A 26,635-nucleotide genomic window follows, 5' to 3' on the forward strand; every position below is an offset into this window, starting at 1 on the left:
AATTTGACATCACGACAACATTCAATCACTTTGATGCTGATTTATCACTCCAGATACTGCAAGAAGAACCTTTCTAACTTGACCAAGTGTCATGCTGAAGTAGAATATGGATGCTGGCAGGGACCAGCAACAGAACAAATAAACGACTGTAGGGAACACTGAGAGATGCTCCTTTCACTTCATTGCTATTGAGCCAAGGGACAATACTCTGCCTACCATGCACGGTTACCACAGCCGTTGTCTGCTGATGTCCAGAGTCGCAGATGTACTTTCCTGAATCATCCAGTTCTAAGTCATAAATGACTAGTTCAGCAGTGAAGCCCTCCTGCTTCATCTCATATTTCAAACCAGGGTAGAGAGTAGTATCTCCTTTCCTCCACTCTACCGGAGCCTTGGGCTTGGTAAGCTCACACCTCAGTGTTGCTGTACCACCTTCTTCTGCCTCCATATTCTGAAGCTCTTGTTTAAAAAGTGCTGGTAGGGCTATAAAATAGAAACATAACTTGCAACATACTGCAGTTGGGGTTTAGGAAAGACAGATAAGAAAGAAAATGAAAGCACCAGAAGAGCTTTTTTGCAGATCTCTCTAAACTTCAATGCTCTAGATTCAAAGCACAAGGCTAATTCCCCAGAAAAGTAATAGGAATATTTGCAGAACAAGAAGAAATCAATTTCAAGAAGTTACATTTGCCATGAAGTACACAGAAGCTTAATCTAATTTATGATCTACACATGGCAGAATATTTTTCCTACTATAAAACTAGCCAACATGTTGCCCTGATCACTGAAGAGGTATTCTGAAGGTCAGCAGGGAGTTGTAAGAGTTCAGAGTCCCTTTTTAGGCAGGCCACTTGCAAGAGAGATTACTATTATCCTGACAGCAACATACTGAGAAAATGCACTTGGTTCTGCATTGCAATTCCCATTTTCTACCTGGTGACTCCATTATGCTGTATAGACCGTGCTATTCTGCACACCTTATCAATTGTAGTCTGCTCTTCTCCGTAAGTGACACTAAGCCACAGGTTTTATTTTCAGAAAATACTATACACTTTTCATTTTTTAATTTTTTTTTTTTACCATTGACTGTCAAAGTGGCAGTTGTCTGCTGATCTCCACACACACAAGTGTAGTCTCCACTGTCCTCCACATCCAGCTCATGGATAATCAGCTTTGCAACAGCAGCATCTTGACTCATTTTATATTTGCTGCTTGCTTTGAGCACCTCCTGCCCTTTCTTCCACTCCACCGCAGCAGGTTTAGTCAGCTCGCAGTGCAGGGCAGCTGTCCCACTTTCTACAGCTTCTAGGTCCTTCAGGGTTTTTTTGAATTCTGGAGGCAGTGCTGAAGAGTAAAGGAGTTGTTACCACAGAGAGAATGAATATCCCTTAAAAAGCAGCTGGATGAGGTCCTGGGGGAGAGGATGCATGGTGCGCCGCTGAGCCCTGATCCAGGTCAGTGGAACACAGTGGTAAAATCTCCCCTGACTTCCCTGGACACTGCATCAGGGCAAGGAGAGTGGGAAGAACGAGAACAGTGGAGGAGGGCAAACACCAACGATCTTTTCCCAATTCTAACACAAGGAGGAAGCACACAAGCAAAGCCCGGAGGAAGACAAAAGCCCAAGCAAACGGAAGGGGAATGGGAACGGACAATAGCAACAGAGACTTGGGCAGGTCTAAGGGCTGGAAGACCTCAGCCCTAAGGATTACTTTACCATGCACTCTTAAGGCAGCTGTGGTGGTCTTGTCTCCACACACACAGGTATAATCTCCAGTATCACTCAAGTCTAAATCATGAATGACCAGCTCCACTACACAGCCCTCCTGTCTCACGCTGTACTTGTTGTCCGAGGTGAGGGTGCGATGGCCCTTCTTCCACCGAACACGGGCAGACGCCTTGCTGAGCTCACAGTGCAACGTGGCCGTTCCACCTTCTACTGCTTCCTTGCTGGTCATTTCCTCTTGGAAAAACGGAGGCACGGCTGAAGGATGCAGGTAAAAAGTATTACAAGCTGAGGATATCTCCGGGAATGGGAGAGAGTAGGAAGCGACAGGGGAAAGTTGTGAAGGTTATGGAAGGGCAAGCATTAGCAATAGAGGAAAGAGAAATGAAAACCTCCTAGTGGGAACATACCCTAACCCTTTTGAGTTTATGTTGGCTTCCTACTAGTAACTTGCACTGTCCTCAAAAGATTTACACTTGCTTTCTACCAGATTCCACACGAGGGAAACTAAGAATATAATCTCCGAGCTCCTTAGTTCACACGTGTTGGTGTCTTCCACAAACGTCCTGCCTTTGTACTCCTCCTTCCTACTTACAGAGCAGCTGTGCTGAGGTATTGGCACAGCTCCTTACTCATCATTATTCCTTCTGCCTTGAGATACCCTTGCAAAGATGCAGCCAGGGCTCACTGATTCTTCTTGATGACAAATAAAACCTCCAGATGCTGAATCCCAGCCTGTGTTCTTGTCTCAAAATGTATTTTCCCCGTTTAATTCTAGTACCCATTGCAATTTGTGTCCTTGACATAGGTTTGGTGACTTTCACATATATCCCTCTATTAACTTGGTGGGATAATGGGATATTCCACCTGTTTAAGAAGGCTGAGTATCTCAGATCCCAAATTAGCATCTCACTCCATCATAGTACCTCTAAGTTAAAATATCCAGGCTAGAAACCAAAGCTAGCCTCCTTGATCTGGCACATTTCCCATCTCCAGCAGTGTCAAGCTGAAACACCAGTTCTGTTTGCACAGCAACCAGTTCTTGCAACAAAACAAAACCAGGAGGAGGTCACAGAAGGAATTTATTCTTTCCTTCTTAGAAAATCAGTCTCCAATGCAAATCTAGCTTTGTGCAATGAAGACGGAGGTTATGGGCACAAACCCCAATATAAACATAACTCAGTACAGAAGAAATGATAACACAGCCTTATTCTGGATATTGCTTTTTATACCCTGTACTACATTAAAATGATAGGTATTAAAAATGCCAGAAAGAAATGGCAAAGAAAAAAAAAAGATTTGTGGTTTGGAGAATAAATAAAGGAAAGCAAAGACAAAAGAACAGTGAGTTTATATACCAGGAAAGGAATGCCAGAAGGGAAAGATGAAGGGATACCAGGATTGTGTTTAAGAAAAGGAAAAGACAGAAGGATGGCACAGAAAAATGCAGACCAGTATTTTCCGAGATACACAGCCTGCAGGTCAAGGGCAGGGAATGCTTTCAAAGGAATGGACAGTTAATGAGGTTGGAAAGACAGACACGGCAAATCAAACACCTTCTAGTAGTGGACAGATGTTTCCAGTTAGGAGGTCAAGGTAGTTTTTTTACCCTGTACTGTTAAGACAGCTGTAGTCTGGTGCTCTCCACACATACAGGTGTAGTCTCCTGCATCCTCCTCAGCTATTTCATGAATCACCAGCTCTGCCTTGGTCCCTTCCTGCCTCATTTCGTATTTATCACTCGCTTTAAGAATCCTCTGGTCCTTCCACCACTCCACCAGAGCAGCCTTGGTGAGCTCACAGTGCAGGGTGACTTCTCCACCTTCTTCTGCTTTCTTGTTCTTCAGCTCTTCCTTAAAGAGTGGTGGCAGAGCTGAAGGATGCAACATGGACAAATGGTCATCAGAAAACTAGAATTAAAATCCCTATTTCTTTTTTTTTTTTTTTAAATGCTTGGGATTACTTCCCTTCATTCCTCCTTTTCTCAACCCATTATAGGCATGCTCAGCTGTAGCAACGTTCAGGAACTCTGAAAGCATCCTTATTCAGGTGTGACGGGGTTTCACTTAACCATCAGGGACCAGTCCCCTGGGTGTCTGCTGGTTTTCATGGTAAAAGAACAATACAGAAAGATCCAGATCTCGGGTCAAACACCACTGCTGGATACAGTACTATTTTACCTATTCAGGTATGATTTTCTTGGAGGTGGGTATTCTTATCTTATGGTTTGTTTTTACTAAAAACTTACAGCTCCACCTACATGAAAGCAGCCAGATTTCAAAATAAAATTACTTCCAGTTTTAAATTGAAGTTTGAAGGGCCATTACATGTAATAAGAATTTGAGATCCTTACTGGTTTCCATTTTGAAAACTGTAACACCCAAGACAGAATAATCTGCAGGAAATAACCTTCAGGAAAATGAATTTTTAATGGTCACCCACAAAAGTGTGTTGTGCACAGCTACTGTAAGAGGGTATGGAATGCAAACAGGGCTCCCCAGATGCCTCAGAAAATACCTGCGTCTCAGGAAAGCCCAGGGGAGGGTCAGAAGTTTTCTGGAAAAAGCTGGAGGGAACAGAACTGGATCCCTGACCAAGTAAGCCCCTCAGAGCTAAGGACTGTTAGTCCATTAAGACGGATGCTCATTAATCAGAGGGAAGCAGAAGATCAGGTAATGAGATCATTAACATAACACAAGGATTTATGTATGGGTTGGTTTATTGGGAGCTAGCAGGATAAAGAGTATAACTTCTAATAACCTGTGTTGGTGTGTTGGGTTTTTTTTAACCCCTAAATGTCGAGGTAGCCCTGGCCCCCATGTAGAGGTGCAGAACCCGGCATCCTTCAGATAGATCTAGGTTAGGGGTAAGGAGCTCTGGAATGGTAACTGGTATCTCATTCTGCCTGTCTGACTTGGTTAAAGGTTCTGGTATCCTCAGAGCAACCGTGGCCAGGTCATGCAGCAGAGCCACATCTCCTCCTTCTCCTGCTCCCCTTCTCTGCTCCCCGCCCTCCGCCCCCTTTCTCCTTTGAGCAGAGCTCGGGGAGCAGAGGGCCTGATGGACCCCAAGTGTGTGTTTGGGAGAAAACTGTGGTTGGCTGAAGTGAACCAGGGGAATGAGGGGTGGAAAAGAGCTGGAAAATATAAATATCCAAGAAGAGGAGATATAGACAAAAAGGAACATCTCGTTTTGTCCTTTTCAAGGGGGACAGATTAATAGTGATCCAAAAATTTTCCCTGAGCTATTCTGAGTGAAAAATGAGCTCTACATAGAATGAAAGAAGAGAAAGGGATAAAATCAAAGACAAGTTACTGACCCAGGCAGAAACAGCTGAATTTCAGTGATGTCTATCTACAGAGCTATTTATCAATTTTAATAAGGTCTTTTTACCATGAACTGTTAAGGTTGCTGTTGTCTTCTGGTCACCACACACACAGATATAATCTCCAGTATCTTTTACTTATAGGTCACAAATGACCAGCTCTGCAGTGGTGCCAAGCTGTCTCATTTGATATTTGCCACTTGCTTTGAGCACTTTGGACCCTGTTTTCCACTGCACTGGAGCTGTTTTGGTTAATTCACAACACAGACAGACTGATGTTCCTTCCTGGACTTCTTCATTCTTCAGTTCTTCCTTGAAAAGCACCGGCAGGGCTGGGAATGGAAAGTCAGTAGACAGTGTATTTAAACCAAGACCTCTGCATTTGTGATCAGCATCGTGAATTCTCATCTGAAGTTCAAATCTGGCCAAGTTGTGGTCTTTGGCCACTGAGGTTGAGGTTATCGCTATGATGACCTGGGAAACTAAATCCAGCTATGACAGTAAGAAAAGTAGTGCTGAGCTGACAAAGTACAAGAGGCTGGATGGATTCAAGATGCAATCTAAGGAATTTCTCGCAGGGCCAGCCTTCATGGGGGCAGGACATCTCAGCTGGTCTAACAGGAGCATTTCCTAGGCCCTATTTCCTTAAACTTACAACAGAGCAGTTAGTCTGCATGGAGAAACAGTCATGGGCTCAGGTCCCTTTTCAGGAAAATCAGACCCAAATTAAATGTCAGAATGAGAAGTTCTCCTTTCCTGAATACAAATTAATTCCTAGGAAAGGGCTGATAGGTGAACAATTTGTACAGCAACAGGATGTTTCAGAGAAATAAACAGTCATCTGCAAGATGAATTTACCATTCACTGTCAGAGAAGCTGTGGTGTGTTGGTCTCCACACACACAGGTGTAATCTCCCGCATCTTGCAGCTCTAGATCACAAATCTCCAGCTCAGCAAGGGCATTATCCTGCCGCATGATGTATTTTTCACTTGCCCTGAGTATTTTGTTTTCTTTCTTCCATGACACAGCAGCAGCCTTGGTCAGCTCACAGCGCAGGGTGGCTGTTTGGCTTTCCATGGCTTGCAGGTCCTTCAGTTCTTCTTTGAAAAGCACAGGCAGGGCTGAAGGTCACAAAACAGACAAAGAACATCAAAAATGACACGTGGCACACAGGTGACTGGAGGAATGGGGCAGTACAGCAGAGAACATTTTAGGGTGAAAAGTTTCCTTTCCTCCTAATTCTGGGACACTGGACAAACCAACAGACAGAAAGAAAAAAGCAGCCTGGATGCAACCAGGTCTTAGAGACAGCTTACAAATTTAAAGAACCAAATCCAGCCACAGGTGAACACACAACCAACACCGATGACCCGGCAGAGAAATACACAATAATACAGATATATGTTTTTACCATGCACTATCAAGGCAGCTGTTGTCTCGTGTTCTCCACACACACAAGTGTATTCTCCAGCATCTTTCAGTTCTACGTCATGGATAAGCAGCTTCATGACCGTGCCCTCCTGCCTCATTTTGTATTTGTCGCTGACTTTGAGCAAACTGCTGCCCTTTCTCCACTCTACGTGAGCAACCTTGGTCAGCTCACAGCGCAGAGTGGCTGCTTGACCTTCGGTTACCTCCTCCTCCTTCAGACTCTCCTTGATGCGTGCAGGCAGCGCTGAGGATGCAATAGGCAGAGGGTTAACACGGAGCAGCAAACACAGCCTCCTGGTGAAGGGCAGGGGTGGGGAAGGAAAGGCAAGGGTATCACTGAAGAGCTGTCTTTGGGCCTGATCTTGCATCTGTTTTAGGGACCAGGTCCTAAAAACCATTTAGTATACGGAACTGGGGTGAAGGTTTTTTCCTTTAAACCACAAAATGCGAATTAATCTCATGACTATGACATGCAAAGTCAAACTCAGAGGAACTATGCCGAGATAACAATGAACACAGAGAAAAAAATGAATTCAAACCATAAGCTTGCTAGTGAGGACATCTAGATGAAATGGGTTATTACCGTGTACTACTAAGGAAGCTGTGGACTGCTTATCCCCACACACACAGGTATAATCACCAGCATCACTCTCATTTAGATCATGGATCACCAGTTCTGCAGTGACATCCTTCTGCCTCATTTTGTATTTCTCGCTAGGTTTGAGTACTGTGTGTCCCTTTTTCCACTCCACTGAAGCAGTCTTGGTCAGCTCACAGCGCAGGGTGACTGCTTTACCCTCCATGGCTTCCTCATTTCTTAACTCTTCTTTGAAGAGAGCAGGAAGGGCTGAGAAACAGAGGAGCAAACATTTTCACAATAAGCGGGTTTTGGCCACCAAAAAAATGAACCTGATGTTTATCAGTATCTATCCACACCTAGTTATTGACATGAGGATTATCTCACAGAAGGAAGATACTCCTTTGTATCGTAGACACAAGAGGGTCTTATACAGTGGGTAAATTTGCTGATTTGTTTAGATATGTATAGAGAATACACAGCAGGAATGGGAAAGCTTCATGTATGGTCAAAACTAACTTTCTTGGTATAATTCAGCCTGGGAAATTGATATAGAAGGTTCCACCGTGTTCAGGGAAAAAAAAAAACTAAAGGAAAAAAATGAAAAAGTTTTACCTACATGTTAAGGATGCTTACAGACCTAGCCTGAGAGCTAAAATGAGGGTGAAGAGCAGAATCAGAGAGACCTCTTGAAAGTGCTTGGGTAACACTAAAAAGCAAAAAGAAGGACGATGTCTCCATTGTGGGAATCTGTGATAACACCTTCCCATCAGCAAGTTCCGGTGCATCCTAACACCCCATCCCTTTTGGAACAACTAATAGGATCATTCAGAGCATAAGACTGGACGGTCACGTGGTCATATGTACTGTGGGAGCAGCAGGATGGGGCAATGTCTGCTAAGCCTTGGGAATGGGGTGGGAACCACTTTTGCATATAGAATAGAGATGAAAGAGCAGGAGAGGAGGATCTCCAATTCCTGACTGACCAGCAAGAAATAAGTATTTGAGATAACGGATGTGGAGGATGACGGGGCAGTCACCAATTATGAAGCAGGAAAGTTCATCAATTTTAGAAGAAGTAATGATGGAGAAAAGCAAAAGGAAGTTATGCAGGCAACAAGAAAGGAAGCTATAATGAGTCAAGAATTGTTACTTATGATCAAGCTGAAGCAAACAAAGAACAAGGTAGTTCGAGACAGTGGAAAAATCCTCAAAGAAACAATATTAAGGGCATAATTACAAAGACTACTTCACAAGGATCATCAGGAATAGCCTGCCCAAATCACAAATTCTTCAGTTTGCGTTTCTCCTGAAACTCCAGAGACCTATAAAATACAGGAGGTTTAGATGAATGTGAAAGAAATACTACAGAATGTAGAGGCAAACCCAGAAAGGCCAGGCTCCCTGCATGTCTTAAGAAGGTCAAGGGCAGTTCCCCATTCCTGGACTCCATCACCCCATGGACAAAGAGACCACCATGAAAGAGGGGCTGAAAGGTAATCTGCAAAATGATGCTGATATCAAGTATCTCCAGACACAGCTGTATGTAGTCATATCCAGCAACTGGGTGACACGTCACTAGGCCAGGAGCTTTCTGTGTTCTTTGCTCACAGTCCTACTTGTGGCTCTCTGCATCAGAATATTAGGATGCAAACCCCAGGAAACCTGGCCAGCCTGAACCAGAAAACCAGAAATAATACAATGACACTCTGTAAGTAGATTAGAAGGAAGAAAAACAAGGGAGAAGTTGGTCTGTCTCTCTTTCAGGAATGGAAATTGTTGGTGAGACACATGAGGAAAGCTGAAGTGCTTAATACCTTTTTCTTCTTTAATAGTAAAGGTTAATGACAGCTAAGGAAGTAACAGGAATTCTGGCTAGAATCAGGGGAAAAAATTATTAGAAAATATTTAAGTAAACTGAATATTCTTGAAGCACCTTGGTGTGATGAAATTTGTCCTGGAATACTTAAGCTACAGGCTCAATCGATATCAGACATTAACAGTTACACTGGAGAAATCAAAAAGAATGAGTGATACTCTACAAGTACAGAAAAAAAATAGAAAAAGTCTTACATATTGAAATATTCACATTTAGTTCTTACCATGTAAACCGAGTCTAAGCTGCTAGGCAGTCAAGAAAGGTCCAGGTAAAGTCAATGGAGCCAAGAGAGCTATCTGCTGATGTCTGCTGTAAGGTGAACTGGCTGTCTCCCTGACTTCCATCGGCTGTGTTGACTAGGTCTCCATTGACAAAAATGTGAATTTAGGAATACTCACCAGCCTTGATCTACAAGCTGAATCCCATTCACAGTGCTTGTCTTGGACAAACAGAGAAGAGGGGGGCTGCCAAGAGAGGATCCAAGGAGTTATGGCCATTTCAGCTTAACTGTAATTCTTCAGAAAATATTGTAGCAATACACTTGGACTTGCCAAAAGGGTTTCTTTTTATGAAGAAGTGGACCAGTGTAATTTTTCTTGACATAGATTAATAAGCTTCACTGATAGAGAGACACAGTAGATGCTGTACACTCACTTATTTTGGTAAAGCTTACTTTAACTTAGTATAGGTGGAACTATAGTAGGAAGCATTGATTTGAAAACCACAGTCAAAGAATATTCAATTGTGATTTACACTCACAATGAAAGAATGAGTTGAACAGAACTCCTTGGTACTCTGGAGTCCAGTATTATTCAGCATTTTCTTTAGTGACTTGACAATGAAAGGCAGAGTTGTCATTACCTTTGAAAATGATCTCAGGGTGGGAAGGGAAAGAAGGTGAAGGCGCTTTGTTAAACTAGATTAGGATATGGGAGATCTTGGTAAGTAGTGATGAAAAAATAGGCTGCAATTCAGCAAAAGCAGGTACAAAACACTCTATTCAGGAACAACCGACAACAAATACTAGATGGAGAACAACAGGCAGCAGATCTGCAGAGATGTATTTGGGGTTACAAGAGATCATGGACCAAATGCAAGTAGAAAAATGCAAGTCTGAGGTGAATAAAGCAATCACCATAATAGGGATGTATAAAATGGAGTGTCATAGGCAAGACACATGAAGCCCTTCCATCCTACTCTACTCTGGCAAAGCCTCAAACGGAGCGCTGTGTCTGCTTTTGGCCACCACAGTTCTAGAAAGATGTGGATTAACTGAAGATGTTCCAGAAAGCAGCAAAGATGATCTGAAATCTAGCAAACATCACTAGTGAAGAAAGAGAAAAAGGAATGAAGATGCTTAGTCCAGAAATGAGGTGACAGAAGGGAGACATGATGAAAGTTTTAAAATCTGTAAAATAGTTTCACAAAGATGAAAAATGCAAGTATTTCTCCATTTCTACAGGATATGGAAGAAGAAGTAATGACTTAAGCCAGCTTGAAAAAGACTTCTGTTGAAATTAGGAAGAACTTTCTGGCAGTAATGACAGCTAGGCAGTGGAATGAGCATCCAAGGGAACTGCAGATTCTTCACCACTGAAGGTGTTTAAGTTCAGGCTGGCTAGATAGAGGTGATGGCAATTTGGGACTCAAAGATGGACTAGAAGACGTGTAGAGGTCCTTTACAATTCTATTTTCCATGGTTAAATTGGAAATTCAAGACGAATCATCCTTCTTTAATTGGTAAATATGAAGATAAATTCTGGGCAGTAAAGCAATTGACTCATTGACCTATTGAATTTCCAGGTGAGAGAGAGGGCTGAAACTACTCCTTACTGGCCTGTATGAACAGTGGAAATAATGTTTCCCTCTCCTCCAAGGGAATTCTGCTGATGGAGTTGACTGAGGACCATGAAGTACTCACACTATAATGCTGAGTATTCTGCAATACCAGAGTACAAACCTACATGAGCCTTGGTCGGAGTCATATAGAAAAGTTGCACTGACTCCAGTTTTGTTTGCATTATTTAAAATCACCTGTCAAATCCTAAGGTAACTTGAAATCTAAGATTGCTTTTTTTTTAGGAAGTATGAATGTTCCTGCTGCTCCATCTCTCTAGGCTCAAATCAAAAGTAGAAGAAAGAATGCAAGCATGTGGCATCCTTCAGTGTGGTGCAAAGCAGTACAGCCGTGCACCAACAAGAGCAAGGAGAAGAAAACAGGGAAAATGTTAGTATAATCAATGGGACTACAATTCTACTTAGAATTAGATAAAAATCACCATAAATCAAGAAACTCTGTTACTAACATAATTAACGATGGCAAGATTAGAGAAAGAACTGATTGTGTGTCAGTACTGAGGTTTGCAGAGGAGGCAGGAGAAACATCACACAAAAATGCCCCATTTTTGTTTTCTTTACCATGCACTGTCAGTGCTGCAGTAGTCTTCTTGTCTCCACACACACAGGTGTACTCCCCAGCATCCTTGACTTCTAAAGCATGGATCAACAGTTGTGCTGTAGTACCTTCCTGTCTCATAGTATATTTTTCACTCGATTTGAGCACTTTATGTTTCTTTTTCCACTCCACCGAGGCAGCCTTAGATAGCTCACACTGCAGAGTGGCTGTTTCACCTTCTGTGGCTTCTTCATTCTCCATCTCTTTCTTGAAGTGCGCAGGCAAGGCTGAGGAGTTCAAAATGAGCAGAATGTATGACCACGGCAGCTATTCAAGCAACCATTTATCTGTGGTCTGTCAACCACATGTGACGAACAAAGCCTTCCCTAATCAAGTAGGATTGATAACCACTCTAAGAACCATAAAACAGTGACTTTGGAAAGCTGGACAACACCTTATTTATAAGTCAGAGCTTTTTTTACGGTACAGTCTAAGGCATGAAATGGAGAACCATATCAGCCAACTTCCTCAGACTCCGCAAGACTGAGCTCTGCCTTACTTTGAGTATTGCCTGACACAGTGGAAAATAAAGCCTAAGTAGAGTGTCTAAGTCAAATCATTACTGAAAAAGTTCATAAATGAAACTATAACTGAGGCATCAATCTCACTATTCCATGAGATTTCTTCTTAGATAGTGGTTCAGCAAAACTCGACCATCAAATTATTCTGAAACACTGAAAACTGTATCAAAAATCTCATCGCCAAACTGCAATATTCTCAACTTTACGATTGTAACATCTTTACAACCAAGATCACAAACACAATTTTCCTTTTTTAGCAACTATTACTGAATATGAGCATCAAAGAAATGAACATCTGAATTTTTTGCCATGAACACCTGATCTGTGCCTGATATGACAAGTGCATTCAGGCATTTATGCCCATGTCCAGCCACATGTTGCTAAGTTCATCAGAAACAGTGCTGTAATTTCGAAGCTGATACCACTATGCTCTTAAAAAAAAAAAACAACACAACAACCAGCTGGTTGAAAATAATCCACTTAATTTGTTGTTGGTTTGGGTTTTGGGGGTGGGGGGTAGGTTGGGGTTTTTTGGGGTTTTTGGTTTTTTGGGGGTTTTTTTGTTGTTGTTTTTTTTACCATTCACTTTTAGTGCAGCAGTGGTTTTCTGATCTCCATAACAGCATGTGTAATCTCCAGCATCTGTCAGATCTAAATCACGGATCACCAGCTCAGCAGTTGTGCCCTCGCATCTCATGGTGAACTTGTCACCTGTCCCCAGGGCTCTGTCTCCTTTCCTCCACTCCACAGCAGCTGTGGGCTTGTTCAGTTCACAGCAGAAAGTGGCCGTGCCATTTTCTGTGGCTTCCACATTCTTCAACTCTTTTGTAAAATGCGGAGGAAGGGCTGAAGATCACAGTTGAAGAGAGAGCACTTTAAAATTGGGGAAATACTGTGTCTTGACTGCTCCACTGGATTAAACCCCTTTAATCTTTAGAAGTTTTAGAATACACAGTACCCGAGAGGCAAACGATGGTTTCAGGGGCATCCCTGCCTTATGCTTTGCAACACAGCACCTTCAGCATGTCACAACTGATTTGGAAATCAACATTGTAAAACTATAATTTCAGTACTAGAAGGTATGCTTTAAAGGCATTTTAAGACATAACAAGAGAAAGCTGATCCCAAGCTTTCAAAGAACTATGCACACCTCTGTTTTAAGATCAGATTAACAATTAAAATTAATGCTGTGTTGTTTAAAATTACAGGCTGCAACGTATCGTTCTCGCCTGCCTTTCTCATTTGTTGTCATACCACAGCACCCTTCAATTCCATTCAAGAACAACAAGTGAAATCTCAGTGACATGACCTAAAGAAATTAATTAATGGAAATACTACAAGTGCTATTTATGGCTGGACTTCACCAAGGGCTTCATTATCCACTTCCATATTCCATTAACAGGGAAGGGCAGGGACTGTAAAGAATGTATGATACTATTTATCAGTCCTAAGTGAAGGATTTTCAGTGAAAGATAATCCCAGTGGTTGATACAGCTGTCATAGCAACTTAAAATAATAGATGGGCTTAAGACCAGTTTGTGATCCTGCATGAGATCATCAATGTCAAAGCAGAAAACTCCTATTAAACTTATGTATTTTACCATGCACAATCAGGGATGCAGTAGTCATCTTGTCTCCACACACGCATGTGTAATCTCCCGCATCTTGTTCCTCCAGGCTGTGGACTGTCAGCTCAGCGATGGTATCCTTCAGTCTCATTTTGTACTTCTCACTAGGCTTGAGCACCTTGTGCCCTTTCCTCCACTCCACCGGAGCGGGTTTAGTTAGCTCACACTGCAGAACAGCCGTCCCATTTTCTGTGGCTTCCATACTGACAAGTTCTTTTTTGAACAGTGCAGGCAATGCTACGGGATGTAATATAAACAGAGAGGACGTCAAACCATTAATCGGACCTCAAGGGATGTAAAGCTAGGTCCTGAGGCCAGCCCTTCCCTGTTACAGGGAAACAAATCATAGTCTTGAAAACTGCATCTACTAGAAAACTACTGCAGGATCTCACAAGGATAATTGCCACCGTGACCTGCTTCTAACATTGACTTATGCAGCATGCTTATCACTTCCCAGCTAATTCCAGTAGTCCTCTCCTACCTATTTCAGTCTGAAATCATCTATCTTGAATGTTAATGACATGACTTCTGCTTGAAAGTCATCACCCTGGATGACAGCACTGCTAGCTGGAGATCTCTACCTTTCCTGACACCATCATTTTTCTTTCTGGGCCAGAAACAAATTAGTAATGTAGCTTCAAGTGCACCTTTAAGCCACAATTTTCAAGAACATAATGGCTATAATAGCAGGAATACAGGGAGGGGCAGGGGGGGTTAGTGGCATTCAAGAAGTTGCCTCGTGGGGTGCTTTTACTAAAGTAAAAAGGAAGCGACTTGCACAAGGAAGAAAGCGCTAGCTCAGAGGAAAGGAGAAACAAAAGTACCTCCAGCTGGGAGAACGAAGAGGAAGTAAAAGCATGCAGAAAATCTGAGAAGAGCATTTTGCCTCCCCAGTTTTGCCCCTGTCCTTAAGAAGCATCTTATCCTTAAGATACAACTCAAATAAAACCTATTCTTTCCCCATCCTTGGAAGTGTTCAAGGCCAGGCTGGACGGGGCTGGGAGCCACCTGGGCTGAGGGAAGGTGTTCCTGCCCTGGCAGGGGTGCTGGAACTAGATGGTCTTTACAGTCCCTTCCAACCCAAACCACTCTAGGATTCTATGATCTATTGCGACTGTATGTGAACTGCTTCTTCTGGAATAACAGTTTGGGGTGGGGTTTTTTGGAAAGAACCATTTCCTTGGCAGAATATATCCAAGTCTTGCAAAAGAGGTGGACAGTCATTCCTGAATGGAGAAACCTCTCACTAATTGAGCTCAGCATTTTTAAAGAACTTTCTTTCAATTTAAGCACTGAAACCCACTGACATCAGTGAGACACAATGACAAACCCTCCAAGAATAACCTCACTGTTGGAGGTCTTGTCACTCTTGGCCTTACATACAGGTGCCTGTTTCACTCTTAAAAAGCGAAGACTAAGATGAGAAATTCTCACAACTCTACTTTGCCCTAAATCCATCAGTTTCAAACTAACAGAGAGCGGGAGATGGGAAGAAACGCAGCCAGCAGACCAAGAAAATGCTACAGAATCAAAACATCAAAGTAAGTGGGAAAGAAACCTCTCAGAGAAAAGGGATGTCCTTGAGATACCGCTATCATAATGGAGAACGGCTTTTTTACCATGGACTGTCAAGACAGCCGAGGTCTTCTGATCTCCGCACACACAGGTATATTCTCCTGTATCTTCTACCACCAGATCTCGGATCAACAGCTCTGCAGCAGAATCTTCTTGTCTCATCCTATACTTATCACTCGGTTTGAGTGTCTTGTCCCCTTTTTTCCACTCCACCGGGACACCGACCTTGCTCAGCTCACAGTGCAGAGTGGCTGTTGCACCATCTGTGGCTTCTCTGTTCTTCAATCCTTCTTTGAAAAATGCAGGCAAAGCTGAAGGACAGCAACATGAGCAGTGAGATGTAATGCTCCAAAAAGTCGAAATTAAACATCGATGTTTCATTTTCCTTTTCCCTCTTATCTTGCGCTGATTTATCAACACAAGAACATAGATTCTCAACTGTCTCCACAAATCAGTATGAGGAAAGAAATGTCATCACCAGCAAAGGATTCAGTGCTTGCAGTAATCCATAGAGGTATTTCACATGTACTCAGAGTCAACAAATCAATACAAATACAGGTAGAAAATCCAATTTTTTCCTATGAAATTTCAAGCAAAAAGAATAGATACTACTTCGAAATTTCTGAAAAAAATTGGTTTTCTTATATGACTTTTTAAACCATAATGGAAGGATGTTTGCTGGTTTTATGTATTGAAACAAACAAAAAGATATTGTACATTAAAAATAATGAAACACTGGAGTTTCATTCTTAATGTCAGTTTGAAATGAAATCGTTCATTTCAATACACGGTGAGGAAACAAACATTTTCACCTGAACAGACATATCCTTTCAAACATGTCAGTTGCAGTAAAAAACAAAGTTCTCCCTGAGAATGGCCATCCCTTGGAGGGTCTGGCCTTGCTTTACACAGGACAGTAACGGAATGCAATGACAACTGGCCCATACATATAAAAGCATCCCATTTTCCCAAGAATGGAGTATAAGAACAAGATTCCAGGGAATAACCTCACCTTTCGGAATTTTATGAAACCTTAAAATCCCTAAGTCACAATCCCTTTGAGGCAGCCCATTCGAATGGGTGTGAGCATAATGGGGAGTCTAATAAAGGAACTTTCAAAGGAAAAGCAAAATGATGGACCCTAATTAAAAGAGTAGCAGCAACCCTGGCTGCTTATACTCTGAGCTTGCACACTGATACCTCTCTTGTGCCATGCACCCCGGCTGCGCTGACGCCAATGGGAGCATCGGCATCAGCGGGCTGTGGATAAGGATCTGACAGAAGGAGGGAGACGGAAGGGTAACAACGCATCTGTTCAAATGAACAGAGCAAATGGGACAGTTACTTTTAGTATGTATCTTGTTTTGTTTGTTTTACCATGTACTGTTAAAACTGCCATAGTCTGCTGGTCTCCGCACACACAGGAATAATTTCCAGCGTCCGTCATTTCTAGATTTTGGATTATAAGCTCAGCAACAACACCTTTGCGCTTCATTTTGTATTTGTCATTTGATTTGAGCGTCTTGAATCCCTTCTTCCACTCCACGTTAGCAGCAGCCTTATTCAGCTCACACTGCAGAGACACGCTTTTACCTTCTGTGGCTTCTTCATCTGTCAGTTCTTTGGTGAAAAGAGCAGGCAGAACTGCAGAGTAAATGCAATACGGACACAGCATCAACACCAAGAAAGCCTGACCCACCTGCTTACCCTCTTATCTCCCTGAACCTGCACGTCACTGAAGCCACAAGACCTTCACACTCCAGGATTTCATTCCAATCTCTAACATTTCAAAAGACATTTCAGTCTGATTTTTAATTTTTTGGTCCTCACACTTCAGAACTTGCTTTTAAAGCAAGCCCGTTTATCGGCAAACTTAGTTGACAAGCCTGTACTTCATACACCATAAAATCACACGGGTAAAATTAAAGGCTGTGTTTCAATGTGAGATCCAGAGCTTTTTGTTTCCCTTGAGAAAAACAGTAGTTCTACAGAAGTGCCTGAGTCATGGCACTGTCTGTATTTTTATAAATAGAGCTCCTTAAAACAGAGCAATTACAAACACGCTGTCAGCTTTCTGCAGAGATAAAGTATATGCTTTGGACGAGTTAAGCCAAAATTGGTAAAAAAGGTCTGGGAATAGCAGGAGCATAAAAAGGCTATTTTTCATGAAGACAGTCCTTGTGGAGCATCCTACACTGATGAAAACATGTTCCTTTTAGAAGCAACAAGTGTAACAGTCTACTAAGTTACAAAAAGTAAATTATCATTCCCATTTTTTGGTCAATCCCTATGGGAAAACTTTTAAACAAGCAGCTACACAGGACTAGGGAGATTGTGTTGACTTGGGAACCTGTACTCCACTTGTCATTTGAACATAGTCCCTAGGAAGGCAAACAGCACAGCAAGGAGGCATCAGGTGAAAGGAGAGAGTGAAGGAAAACAGGATAGAAAAATTAATCATCAGGGGGGAGGACAGAGGTATACAGGGACCAGATGAAACAGCAGAAAAAGAGCAAAAGATCTTGGAATTATACCAGTTTACTTGGGGTATGTGCTGAGAATTTCTTTTTACCATTTACTGTCAAAGCAGCTGTAGTCTGTTGGTCTCCACACACACAGCTGTAATCACCAGCATCTGCCAAGTCCAAATCCCGGATCATCAGCTCTGCAAAGGGACCTTCCTGCTCTATTTTGTATTTTTCACTTGGCTTGAGGACTGTATTCCCCTTTCTCCACTCAACCGGGGCCGATTTGCTCAGTTTACAGTGCAAAGTGACTGCCTCCCCCTCTGTAGCTTCCTTGTTCAACATTTCTTCTTGGAAGAGGACAGGCAAGGCTGAAGGATGCAATACCAACAGAGAAGGAATCAGCACCAGATCAAAAAGGACTGGACTCTGCTGTGAGTTACTGGGCTGCAGTGCATACATTTAAGCAAAACCGCCCTACTGCTAGGTGGGTACAGTTGAAAGGGGGGGTAAAACCTCCTAGAGCAGAAAGAAAGGAATTAGAGAAAACAATATACAACATAGCCATGCTGTCTTCAGCAAAAAAAGCATAAGGGAATATTCTCTAATAGGGCAACTTTGGCACTACAGGGCCAAGAACATGGAACCTCTACAGAATCACACCAACCAAGCTTCGGATGACCAGCAAATGCTGTCAAATATACCAAGTTTGGGGCTTAATGAGAAACACAGGTGGAAGTTACCATTCACTTTCAAAGCAGCTGTTGTCTTCTGGTCTCCACACACGCAGGTATAGCTCCCAGCATCAGTCAGGTCTAGGTCTTGGATAACCAGCTCAACAAAACGCCCTTCCTGTCTCATTTTGTATTTGTCGTTTGGCATCAGCACCTTCCCATCCTTCCTCCACTCGACCGAGCCCACCGCCTGGCTCAGCTCGCACTGCAGTGTGGCCGTCCCGCTCTCGGTGGCTTCCTCGTTCCTCAGCTCTTTTTTGAAACGGACTGGCAGGGCTGAGAGATGCAGAATGAAAAGGGATTGCAACCCAAGACCCTGCCCAGATCTCTGGTCAGAGGCTGAATCATGATTCATCGTATGACTACCTAAGCCTTACTGTAACAGCATTAACCTTTGAGCACATCATGCCTTTTTTTTTTTTTGTGGATGGCAAAAAGAAATCCCTATTAAATTGTTCTGTCGGAATCAAAGTATTCGTGATCTTGATTGGGATCATGCATACAAACGACACACTCATCCTCATCATGAAAAGTGATGAACCCTCCTTAACTGAAAATTCCAAGGAATCTTATGTTTCCATACTAATTCAGGAAAAATTACATGCATGTCAGCACCCTTCACTTGAGGAAAGGTAAGACAACAACACAACACACACACAGACATCCAACACTGGGCATAATGAAAGCTGATCACGGATGGAGATCGGGGAAAGGAGTGACAGGGCAACATGAAAGAGTGGCAGGATGAAAAAAGTAGAAGCAGGACATGACGGCAGGTGGTGTGAGGGAATGTACAGAGAGGAGGAGGGAAAAGATGGGGCAAAATGTTCCAGAGTTTCACAGGTTATTTCTGACTTTTTACCATTCACTGACAAGGCTGCTGTGGTTTTTTGGTTCCCCACTACACATGTATAGTCTCCAGCATCCTTTGGGTCCAGATCATGGATCTGCAGCTCAGCCACCGTGCCCTCCTGCATCATCTTGTACTTTTTACTCGGCCGGAGAAGAGTGTGCCCCTTACTCCACTCCACAGGAGCCTGTCTGCTCAGCTGGCATCGCAGGGTGGCTGCCCCACCTTCCACAGCTTCCACATTCTTCAGCTTTTCTTTGATGAGCACAGACACAGCCGAGGAATGAAGCATTCTCGTTTTGCTTTAGGAGAATCATTACCAACTGGTGACCTCACATGGGACTTAAAGCCAAAACTAATTCTCTTGGCACAGCTGTTAAGCTCTGACCTACCTGCACTTCTAGGACTCTAGTTGCATTTACAATAGCACACCAGGAGTTTGGGAGGAAATAAAACCAAAACAATTATTTTCTAATAATCAGTAAATCAAAGTAATTACCATTCTGCTGCCCAAATGCTGTTGGTCACAGGTGCATAAGGACTTGCTGAGAAAGTGCAGAAAAGAATCACATATTTTTTAACAAAATGTATAGCTGAGGCCCTTCTTACCTCCTGGCTTAGAGCTCAGACAAATGCCTCTATCCAGAGCAGAAAGCAGAATTATTTCAGAGAGAAGAAAAGATATTTCATTATCAGGTATACTTGATTATTATGTTTTAGCATAAAGTTATTGTCCTAGAAAACAGAGAACACAATGGTCCCAGCCAGAGCTGCCTTTTGTTTGTACTGATCCCTCTTTTTCTCAACATTCACTATAGATGTGCAGGGGCTAGCAGGACCATGGCCAGGACAACAACAAAAGGTCACAAGCAGGTGTCTTATTCCTACCATGGATTTTGACTTGGGCTGTACTCTGCTGGTCTCCAGTGTCACAGGTGTATCTTCCCGCATCTTCTGGCTCTGTATTATGAATCACCAGCTCTGCCACTGTCCCCTTCTGCTTCATTTCATATTTGGCACTTGCCTGGAGCGTGGCTTCTCCCTTCTTCCACACCACAGTGGCATCAGCTTTTGTGAGCTCGCAGCGCAAGGAGACAGATTTCCCTTCTTCCATTTCTGTGTTCTCCAGGGCTTGTTTAAAAAGGACAGGCACAGCTAGAACACAGAACCAGGGATTAGGACATGCCCTCTTGACCTGCTGTCCAAGTGGCCCATGATCATAAAATCCTAGAAAGTTTTGGGTTGGAAGGGCCCTTAAAAACCCCCCAGCCCCCCCCCCCCCCCCCCCCCCCCCCCCCGCCATGCGCAGAGACCCCTTCCCCCAGCCCCGGTGGCTCCCAGCCCCGTCCAGCCTGGCCTTGGGCACTGCCAGGGCTGGGGCACCCACAGCTGCTCTGGGCAGCCCGTGCTGGCGCCTTGCTGCGCTCACAGGGAATTTCTTCCTAATAGCTAATGTAAATCCTATCGCTACAACAAGCCCTTGTAAAAAGCCCCTCTCCAGCTTTCTTGTTGGCCCCTTTAAGTACTGGAAGGCTGGAACAATGTCTCCCGGAGCCTTCCCATCTCCGGGCTGTACAACCCCAGCTCTCCCAGCCTGTCTGCGCTGGAGAGATGCTCCAGCCCTCTGAGCATCTCGTAACACTCCAACAGATCCATGTCCTTCTTATGTTGGGGGCCCAAGAGCTGAATGCAATCAGCTGTCACATCTTAAAACCAGTCATTTTCCAAATGAGCAGAGCAGCCCTAGACCCTCCCTTGGCTGCGTGGCATCAAAATGATTCTGCTTGGGAGCAGGATGAAACCTCTCCCTGCAATGTTATCATCTCACTGTGGACTCCTAGGAGTATGGGGGAAGTTTCTCTCACTTTTAATAAGGATCCCTACTGAGTCTTCTGGGAATCCTCACCTAACAAATTCCCTGCTGCTGCAGGGCTCCGAGACACTGTTCATGTCCTGTATCTCTCCTGCTTTCTGCCCCAGCACAAACTACATTTGCTATACTACTAAAGGTACTGTATTTTTTAAGGCATTTGGGAGTGCAGATGGCATCCGAGAGCCTTTAAAAAAGATGGTTTCAGGAGTCTGGGGTTCTAAACATCAGTTGGACACCTGCAATTTGCCATTTGCAAATTGCCTGCAATTCTGTTTTCACGTTCTTGTGCTCCAACACTTCTGCATCTTCATCTCTAACTCAAGTCTGGATCACAGCCATGTAAAATAGCTGATAGGTCAGGAGCTATGGCACGTAGGGTATAGAAAATGAATCCTCTGCACTTATTTGTTGCCCAGTGGGAAGTTACAGATTTTAAATCCCAGAGGTATAATGTGAGATTAAATGAATGAAATATATACAAGTGTTCACAAATAGGCAAGATTACCTTTAAATTTTACATATGAATTTGGAGATAGCACTGCCACAAAAAAAGAAGTGTTATGTGATATTTTTTTTTTAAATCTATTAAGCAATGCATTAAGCAACTGTGGCAATGTTTCTAACTCTGCCTACCATTTACTTTCACCCGAGCCGTGGTCTTCAGTTCTCCAGTGCTGCAGGTATAGTCTCCAGAGTCTATTGATTTGACATCTCGAATAATGAGCTCTGCCACAGTACCATGCTGCTTGAATTCATACTTCTCACTGGCATAGAGAACAGTGCTTCCCTTCATCCATTTCACTGGGGTATCAGGTTTGCTGAGCTCACAGGTCAGCTTGACTTGTTTCCCTTCTTTAACTTCTTCATTTTGGAGCTCTTTCTTGAAAAGAACTGGTATTTCTGAAAAAGAATATTGCAAATGTTTAAGGAAACACAGGAGTTTGGAAATCACTTTCCCCTTTTTGTTTCAGATTCCATTACTGAGATAGAAAACCACAGGAATGGAAAAGCACTAGTGAACAGTAAACAGATTCTGACAACTCACATCTGGCTGCCAGCGCTCTACAGCAGCAAAAAAAAAAAAACCAAATATTTGAGACCATCTGCTTATTTTCCTTTTAACCACTATATACACCATTGAAGATGTTGCTACTATTACAATTGTCATTATCAAACTAGTGGCAGCTGCTGCACTGCCATTAATGACACAGTGTGCTGCAGTGTTGCAGATGGGTGGTCAGAGCTGGACAACTGGCACAAAAACCGTAAAACTTTACCGAGGTCAGCTCACACGTAACACAGAGGACACAGAGAAATGGCAAAGCACTTTCTATCATGACCAGCAGTATTGATTTCTCATAAGAAAGACCCACAACATGTTTTTATCCGACATGAATACAGACTTAGAAACAGCACAGAGCAAACAGAGAGGAAAGCACAGCTGTATGTGAAAGGGTCCCTGTGGAGATCCCTGTGCAGGCTCTGTCAGCTTAGGATTCAAGGCTTTAAGGTCAGCTAGCATAAGCAAGGCTCCTATTGGGAAAAAATCCTCAGCTGAAGTGTTTTCCCCTCCATTTATGAAAAAAAAAACCAATTTCTTCCTAGCTTCTGCTGTCTTATAAATATGCAAGTCAGCTACTGATTCATGATACAGCTGTCCTGTGGCTAATTGAAATACTACAGACTGTTCTGCTCCCCTTCTACCTCTACTTTGGGACACTCAGTGGCACGTGGCTACTGGCATTTTTTCTCTCTCTCTCTTTTTTTTTTTTTTTTTTTTTGGTGCTATTTTGGCATTCTGCTGTTCTGATCTGACCCTAACAGATAAACGAAAGGTGCAACAGTGTAATTTTTTGTAGACACCCTTGTGACTTGACTCTGGTGGTCTACTGGTGGTCTGAATCCGTGTGTTTAAATCCTGCATCCATCACACCTTTCTGTGTGAAGGGAAAAACAGGGCAGCTGTGTAACATCACAAATGTGGTTTCTGCTAACAGAAAATTGTTCATCACGAGTGAGATCCAGGTCCTGCTGAAGCCAGCACAGATCTTTCTTTGGTGTGTAACGAGTATTGGGAAAACATCCTAGTGCTACAGAAAGACATAGAAAATCAGGACCATTAACCATCACCTCTCTTCTTCGTTACACCACCAAGGTCTTCTCTTTCCCTGCACAGCAGATCTCAGCCTTAAGCTGGCTTTTTTGCACTCTAGATCAATACTATGAGCATCTTGCCTTCCCTCTTCATGCTCTAAGGTTCAGGATGACTATTGCAACAACCCAAACACTTTTTGGTCACACTGACTTCTCTAATACAGGTACAGCTTCCAACCTGCCCTTCCCAGGTGTGTTACATACACCTTGCATGCAGGAGATCCGCTGGTCAGGCTAAACATAGCCTGTGCCAGTAACAACCTGGACCTGCTCAAACCTGCCCACGTGAAGGGGTGATTTAGCTCACAGATACCAAGCTCCTCCTCAGCCGTGGGCTGGGGTAGTCACTCAAGGCAGGCAGGAGTTATTACAATACGGGTAGTAGATAAACCCTGTTCCGACACGGCTCAGACCCAACCCTGACCTAACGTACTCGGTGCTTATCCAGCATGTTCAGGGAAGTGACACTAAGGTCTCCTGTGCCTAAGAACAGAACTTTTGCTTCAGCTCAGACAGCAACTCTTTAGACAGCCCCTTCTGCTCGATCACAGTTTTTGGGTGCATTCCTCTCAATAAATTTGGCTGCCTAAAGCAGTTACCCAGACAAACGTGGTGGTGGAGCTCCCTCCTTGGAGAGGGCCATCAGCGGAGACACCTTCAGAAGGTGATTCATCCTTTCTCTAGATTACATCTTAGGCTGGGTGGATCTCCTACAGACATACCCACTGTCCTTTACTGACCCATTGCTCTCTTCTCCAAAGAGTTTAGACACTTGATTTTCACAGAGCTAAAACAGATAAGATGAAGGATTTTCCTGGTTTGTTCTATCACCTCTCTGGGTGCTGTTCCAGATGCCTTGATGAGAAGCTCTCCTGCACTATGGTGCAATGACACGAGGCTCCTTTTCAGTATAGTTCCACATTTTTATCATTTCAGTTTATTACTCTGACCTTGGTGTTAGATGACGAGTTAGGACCCAAACCATCACTCCAAATGTTCTTACCCTTGACAGTAATAACCGCACTACTTTTAGCTGCTCCAGCCTCACACTCATATCTCCCACTGTCTTTTTCTTCTGCCCTGTGAATGACAAGCTTGGCTTCAAATCCCGACCGGCTGATGTTATACTTGGAAGAATTCCTAAGGCTCTTCCCATCTTTGCACCACTTTACAGCGCTGTCTGATTTGGAGGTTTCACAGTGAAGGATCACATCCTCTCCCTCAGTGACTTCAGTATCAACCAGCTCCTTTGTGAAGATGCAGGGCTTCTCTAGAATCACATAAAAACCATCTGAGATCTTTCAGAAGAGGTGTGGATTTTCAGATCACAAGTAATCTGTGAGATTTACATCCAAGACTACCTGTATCAAAACTACAGGTCAAGGTTAGTGACAAATAATTTTGTGTTCATGACTATAAAGCCCTTGGGAAGGCACCAGTCATACCATAAAGTGTTGTTAGTAAATACCTAATGCCATCTGGGAGAAACAGAGCAGACAACATGCCTGTTGAAGACCATAAATAAGATCTCTCTCACATCTCTCCAAATAGGAACAAGACAGAGGCACGATTTTCCTAAGCCATTTTCCCCGTGAGCTGATTAGTTTGAACCTTCTAACTGAATGTGGAAAAGCTAAATCTGCATGAAGTGAGGCACATTACAGGTTTTTCAAAGCCAGTCACCTAAAGCAGGTCTCATCTCATCGGTATGAGTCCTCTAAAAACCAGGCAGATAGCTCAGATAGGTCACATAAGGTGTCTCTATAGCCGCTGGAAGATGACAGACACCTCCAAAGACCAAATATTCACTTCCAAATCAGGCCACTAGGACAGAGAAGATGAACTGCTCTCTTAATGTTTTTTAATTCATAAAAATCCAATCAATCAGGAGATCAAACTTGGGTTTGGTAGTATAGCACCATATACTAGCACTACCAAAAGGAATTAGCCTTTTTCAAAAAAGGACCTTCAATTTGCCTTCAGGGAAAAAAAAAAAAAAAAAAAAAAGCCACCAAAATATCTGTTTGCATTTTGTAGCATGGCAAAATTTGGGTAAATTTTGAAAAAAAAAAAGTTTCACAGGAAATGTGGTAATTCTGCAAAGAATGAGAATATGATCTGACACAGTGGAGACCGTATTTTATTTCTGTGGGCCATAACAACTATTTATGTTTCCAGTAAGAAAACACCTCTCCAACCCTGCCCTCCTGGGCTGTCTGGCATGCATTTTACTCCCTCTCCATGGAAGCAGACTAACACTACAGTTTAACTCTGTTTAACTTCTCCAGAAAAAACAATTCATTGTCAACAATGAATAGCAGAGAACACACATAACGTTGCCTATCAAACAATGAAAACTAAATCAAAAACCTATTTGTTGCACTTTGGGTTTGGTGTTTAGTTGGTTTCTTTTTTCTCAAACTAATTGATTTCTTCTCCTTTATCATCATCCTATCAGCTCGGCTTAGGGAAAACTGGACAAGGCACCCAATGTACCATCACTGCAGTATAACATTCCCACCTAAGGTCCAATAAACGCTCTGAGAGTTATCCAGGATTACAAAGTGTTCATTCCCCAGCCCTAATGTCATAACATAGGCAATGTTATTCTTGAGCATATACACAAATACATATGGTGGGGCCAAATTTGTAGCATTTTTATTATTTTTTCACCTACCCACATTAACCCCTATTTACTTCTACGCGTTCTTTCCTTCCTGCAGTCTTTATGATTGAATTACCTTTAACAACCAAACTGGCAGATGTTTTCTTATCACCAGCTTCAAATGTAATGACCCCCGAGTCCTTCAGTGAGAGTTTTTTCAACGTTAGCAAGTGATATCCACCAGGCTGAGACTGGATCTCATTAAGTTCATTGGTATGGAGTGGGGTTTTATCCAAAAACCACTGCACTTTGCTATACTCTACAGGAGAGATTCTGCATCTGAACATGGCAGATTCTCCTTCTAACACAGTGACATCTTCCAGGTCTTCTGTTATTAGCACTTTCTGGCCTGAAAGGAACATAGATACATCAATTACTGGAATCTTCTGGTTCTAGCATGAAAATCGATATGGAAAACTCCAAGATTTCCCACGTGAGTATTTCAAGGAAGAAATATGTTCATGATACAGAAGACTGAAACGCAATTCCCCCGTTACTGAACACAAAAACCACTCACAAGAAGATAAGATATACAGGACACACACCAAATTAGGATGAAGACAACTTCAAAGCACCAGAACACATACAGCAATACAAGTAGCCAGTACAATGCAAAGCCAGTGTTATAAAGGTTCTCATAATTAAACTACCTAGAAAGTCTCTTGACAGCATCATTTGGGCTCTAGATGTCACTAAGCAGATGATCCCTCCCATGAAAACCCCTCTGTTTTTCTAGAGCAAATATAACTTGCTTTCTATGGGACAGGAACACCCAG

General features: G+C 42.9%; 1 protein-coding gene across 1 annotated transcript in view; it reads right to left on the reverse strand.

Moving 5' to 3' along the window:
- OBSCN (obscurin, cytoskeletal calmodulin and titin-interacting RhoGEF) overlaps nucleotides 1-26,635 on the reverse strand; it is a 185,715-nt gene that overhangs the window by 93,657 nt on the left and 65,423 nt on the right. Inside the window, 19 exon segments of the mRNA XM_040591699.1 lie at nucleotides 217-483; nucleotides 1,081-1,344; nucleotides 1,718-1,984; nucleotides 3,336-3,599; nucleotides 5,120-5,383; nucleotides 5,910-6,173; nucleotides 6,464-6,727; nucleotides 7,067-7,330; nucleotides 11,358-11,621; nucleotides 12,495-12,761; nucleotides 13,517-13,780; nucleotides 15,163-15,429; nucleotides 16,496-16,762; nucleotides 17,691-17,954; nucleotides 18,327-18,593; nucleotides 20,056-20,322; nucleotides 21,674-21,940; nucleotides 24,198-24,464; nucleotides 25,936-26,208. Coding sequence (XP_040447633.1) covers nucleotides 217-483; nucleotides 1,081-1,344; nucleotides 1,718-1,984; nucleotides 3,336-3,599; nucleotides 5,120-5,383; nucleotides 5,910-6,173; nucleotides 6,464-6,727; nucleotides 7,067-7,330; nucleotides 11,358-11,621; nucleotides 12,495-12,761; nucleotides 13,517-13,780; nucleotides 15,163-15,429; nucleotides 16,496-16,762; nucleotides 17,691-17,954; nucleotides 18,327-18,593; nucleotides 20,056-20,322; nucleotides 21,674-21,940; nucleotides 24,198-24,464; nucleotides 25,936-26,208 — 5,052 coding nt within the window.

Source organism: Falco naumanni, chromosome 4, assembly GCF_017639655.2.
Source record: "Falco naumanni isolate bFalNau1 chromosome 4, bFalNau1.pat, whole genome shotgun sequence".
NCBI lineage: Eukaryota > Metazoa > Chordata > Aves > Falconiformes > Falconidae > Falco > Falco naumanni.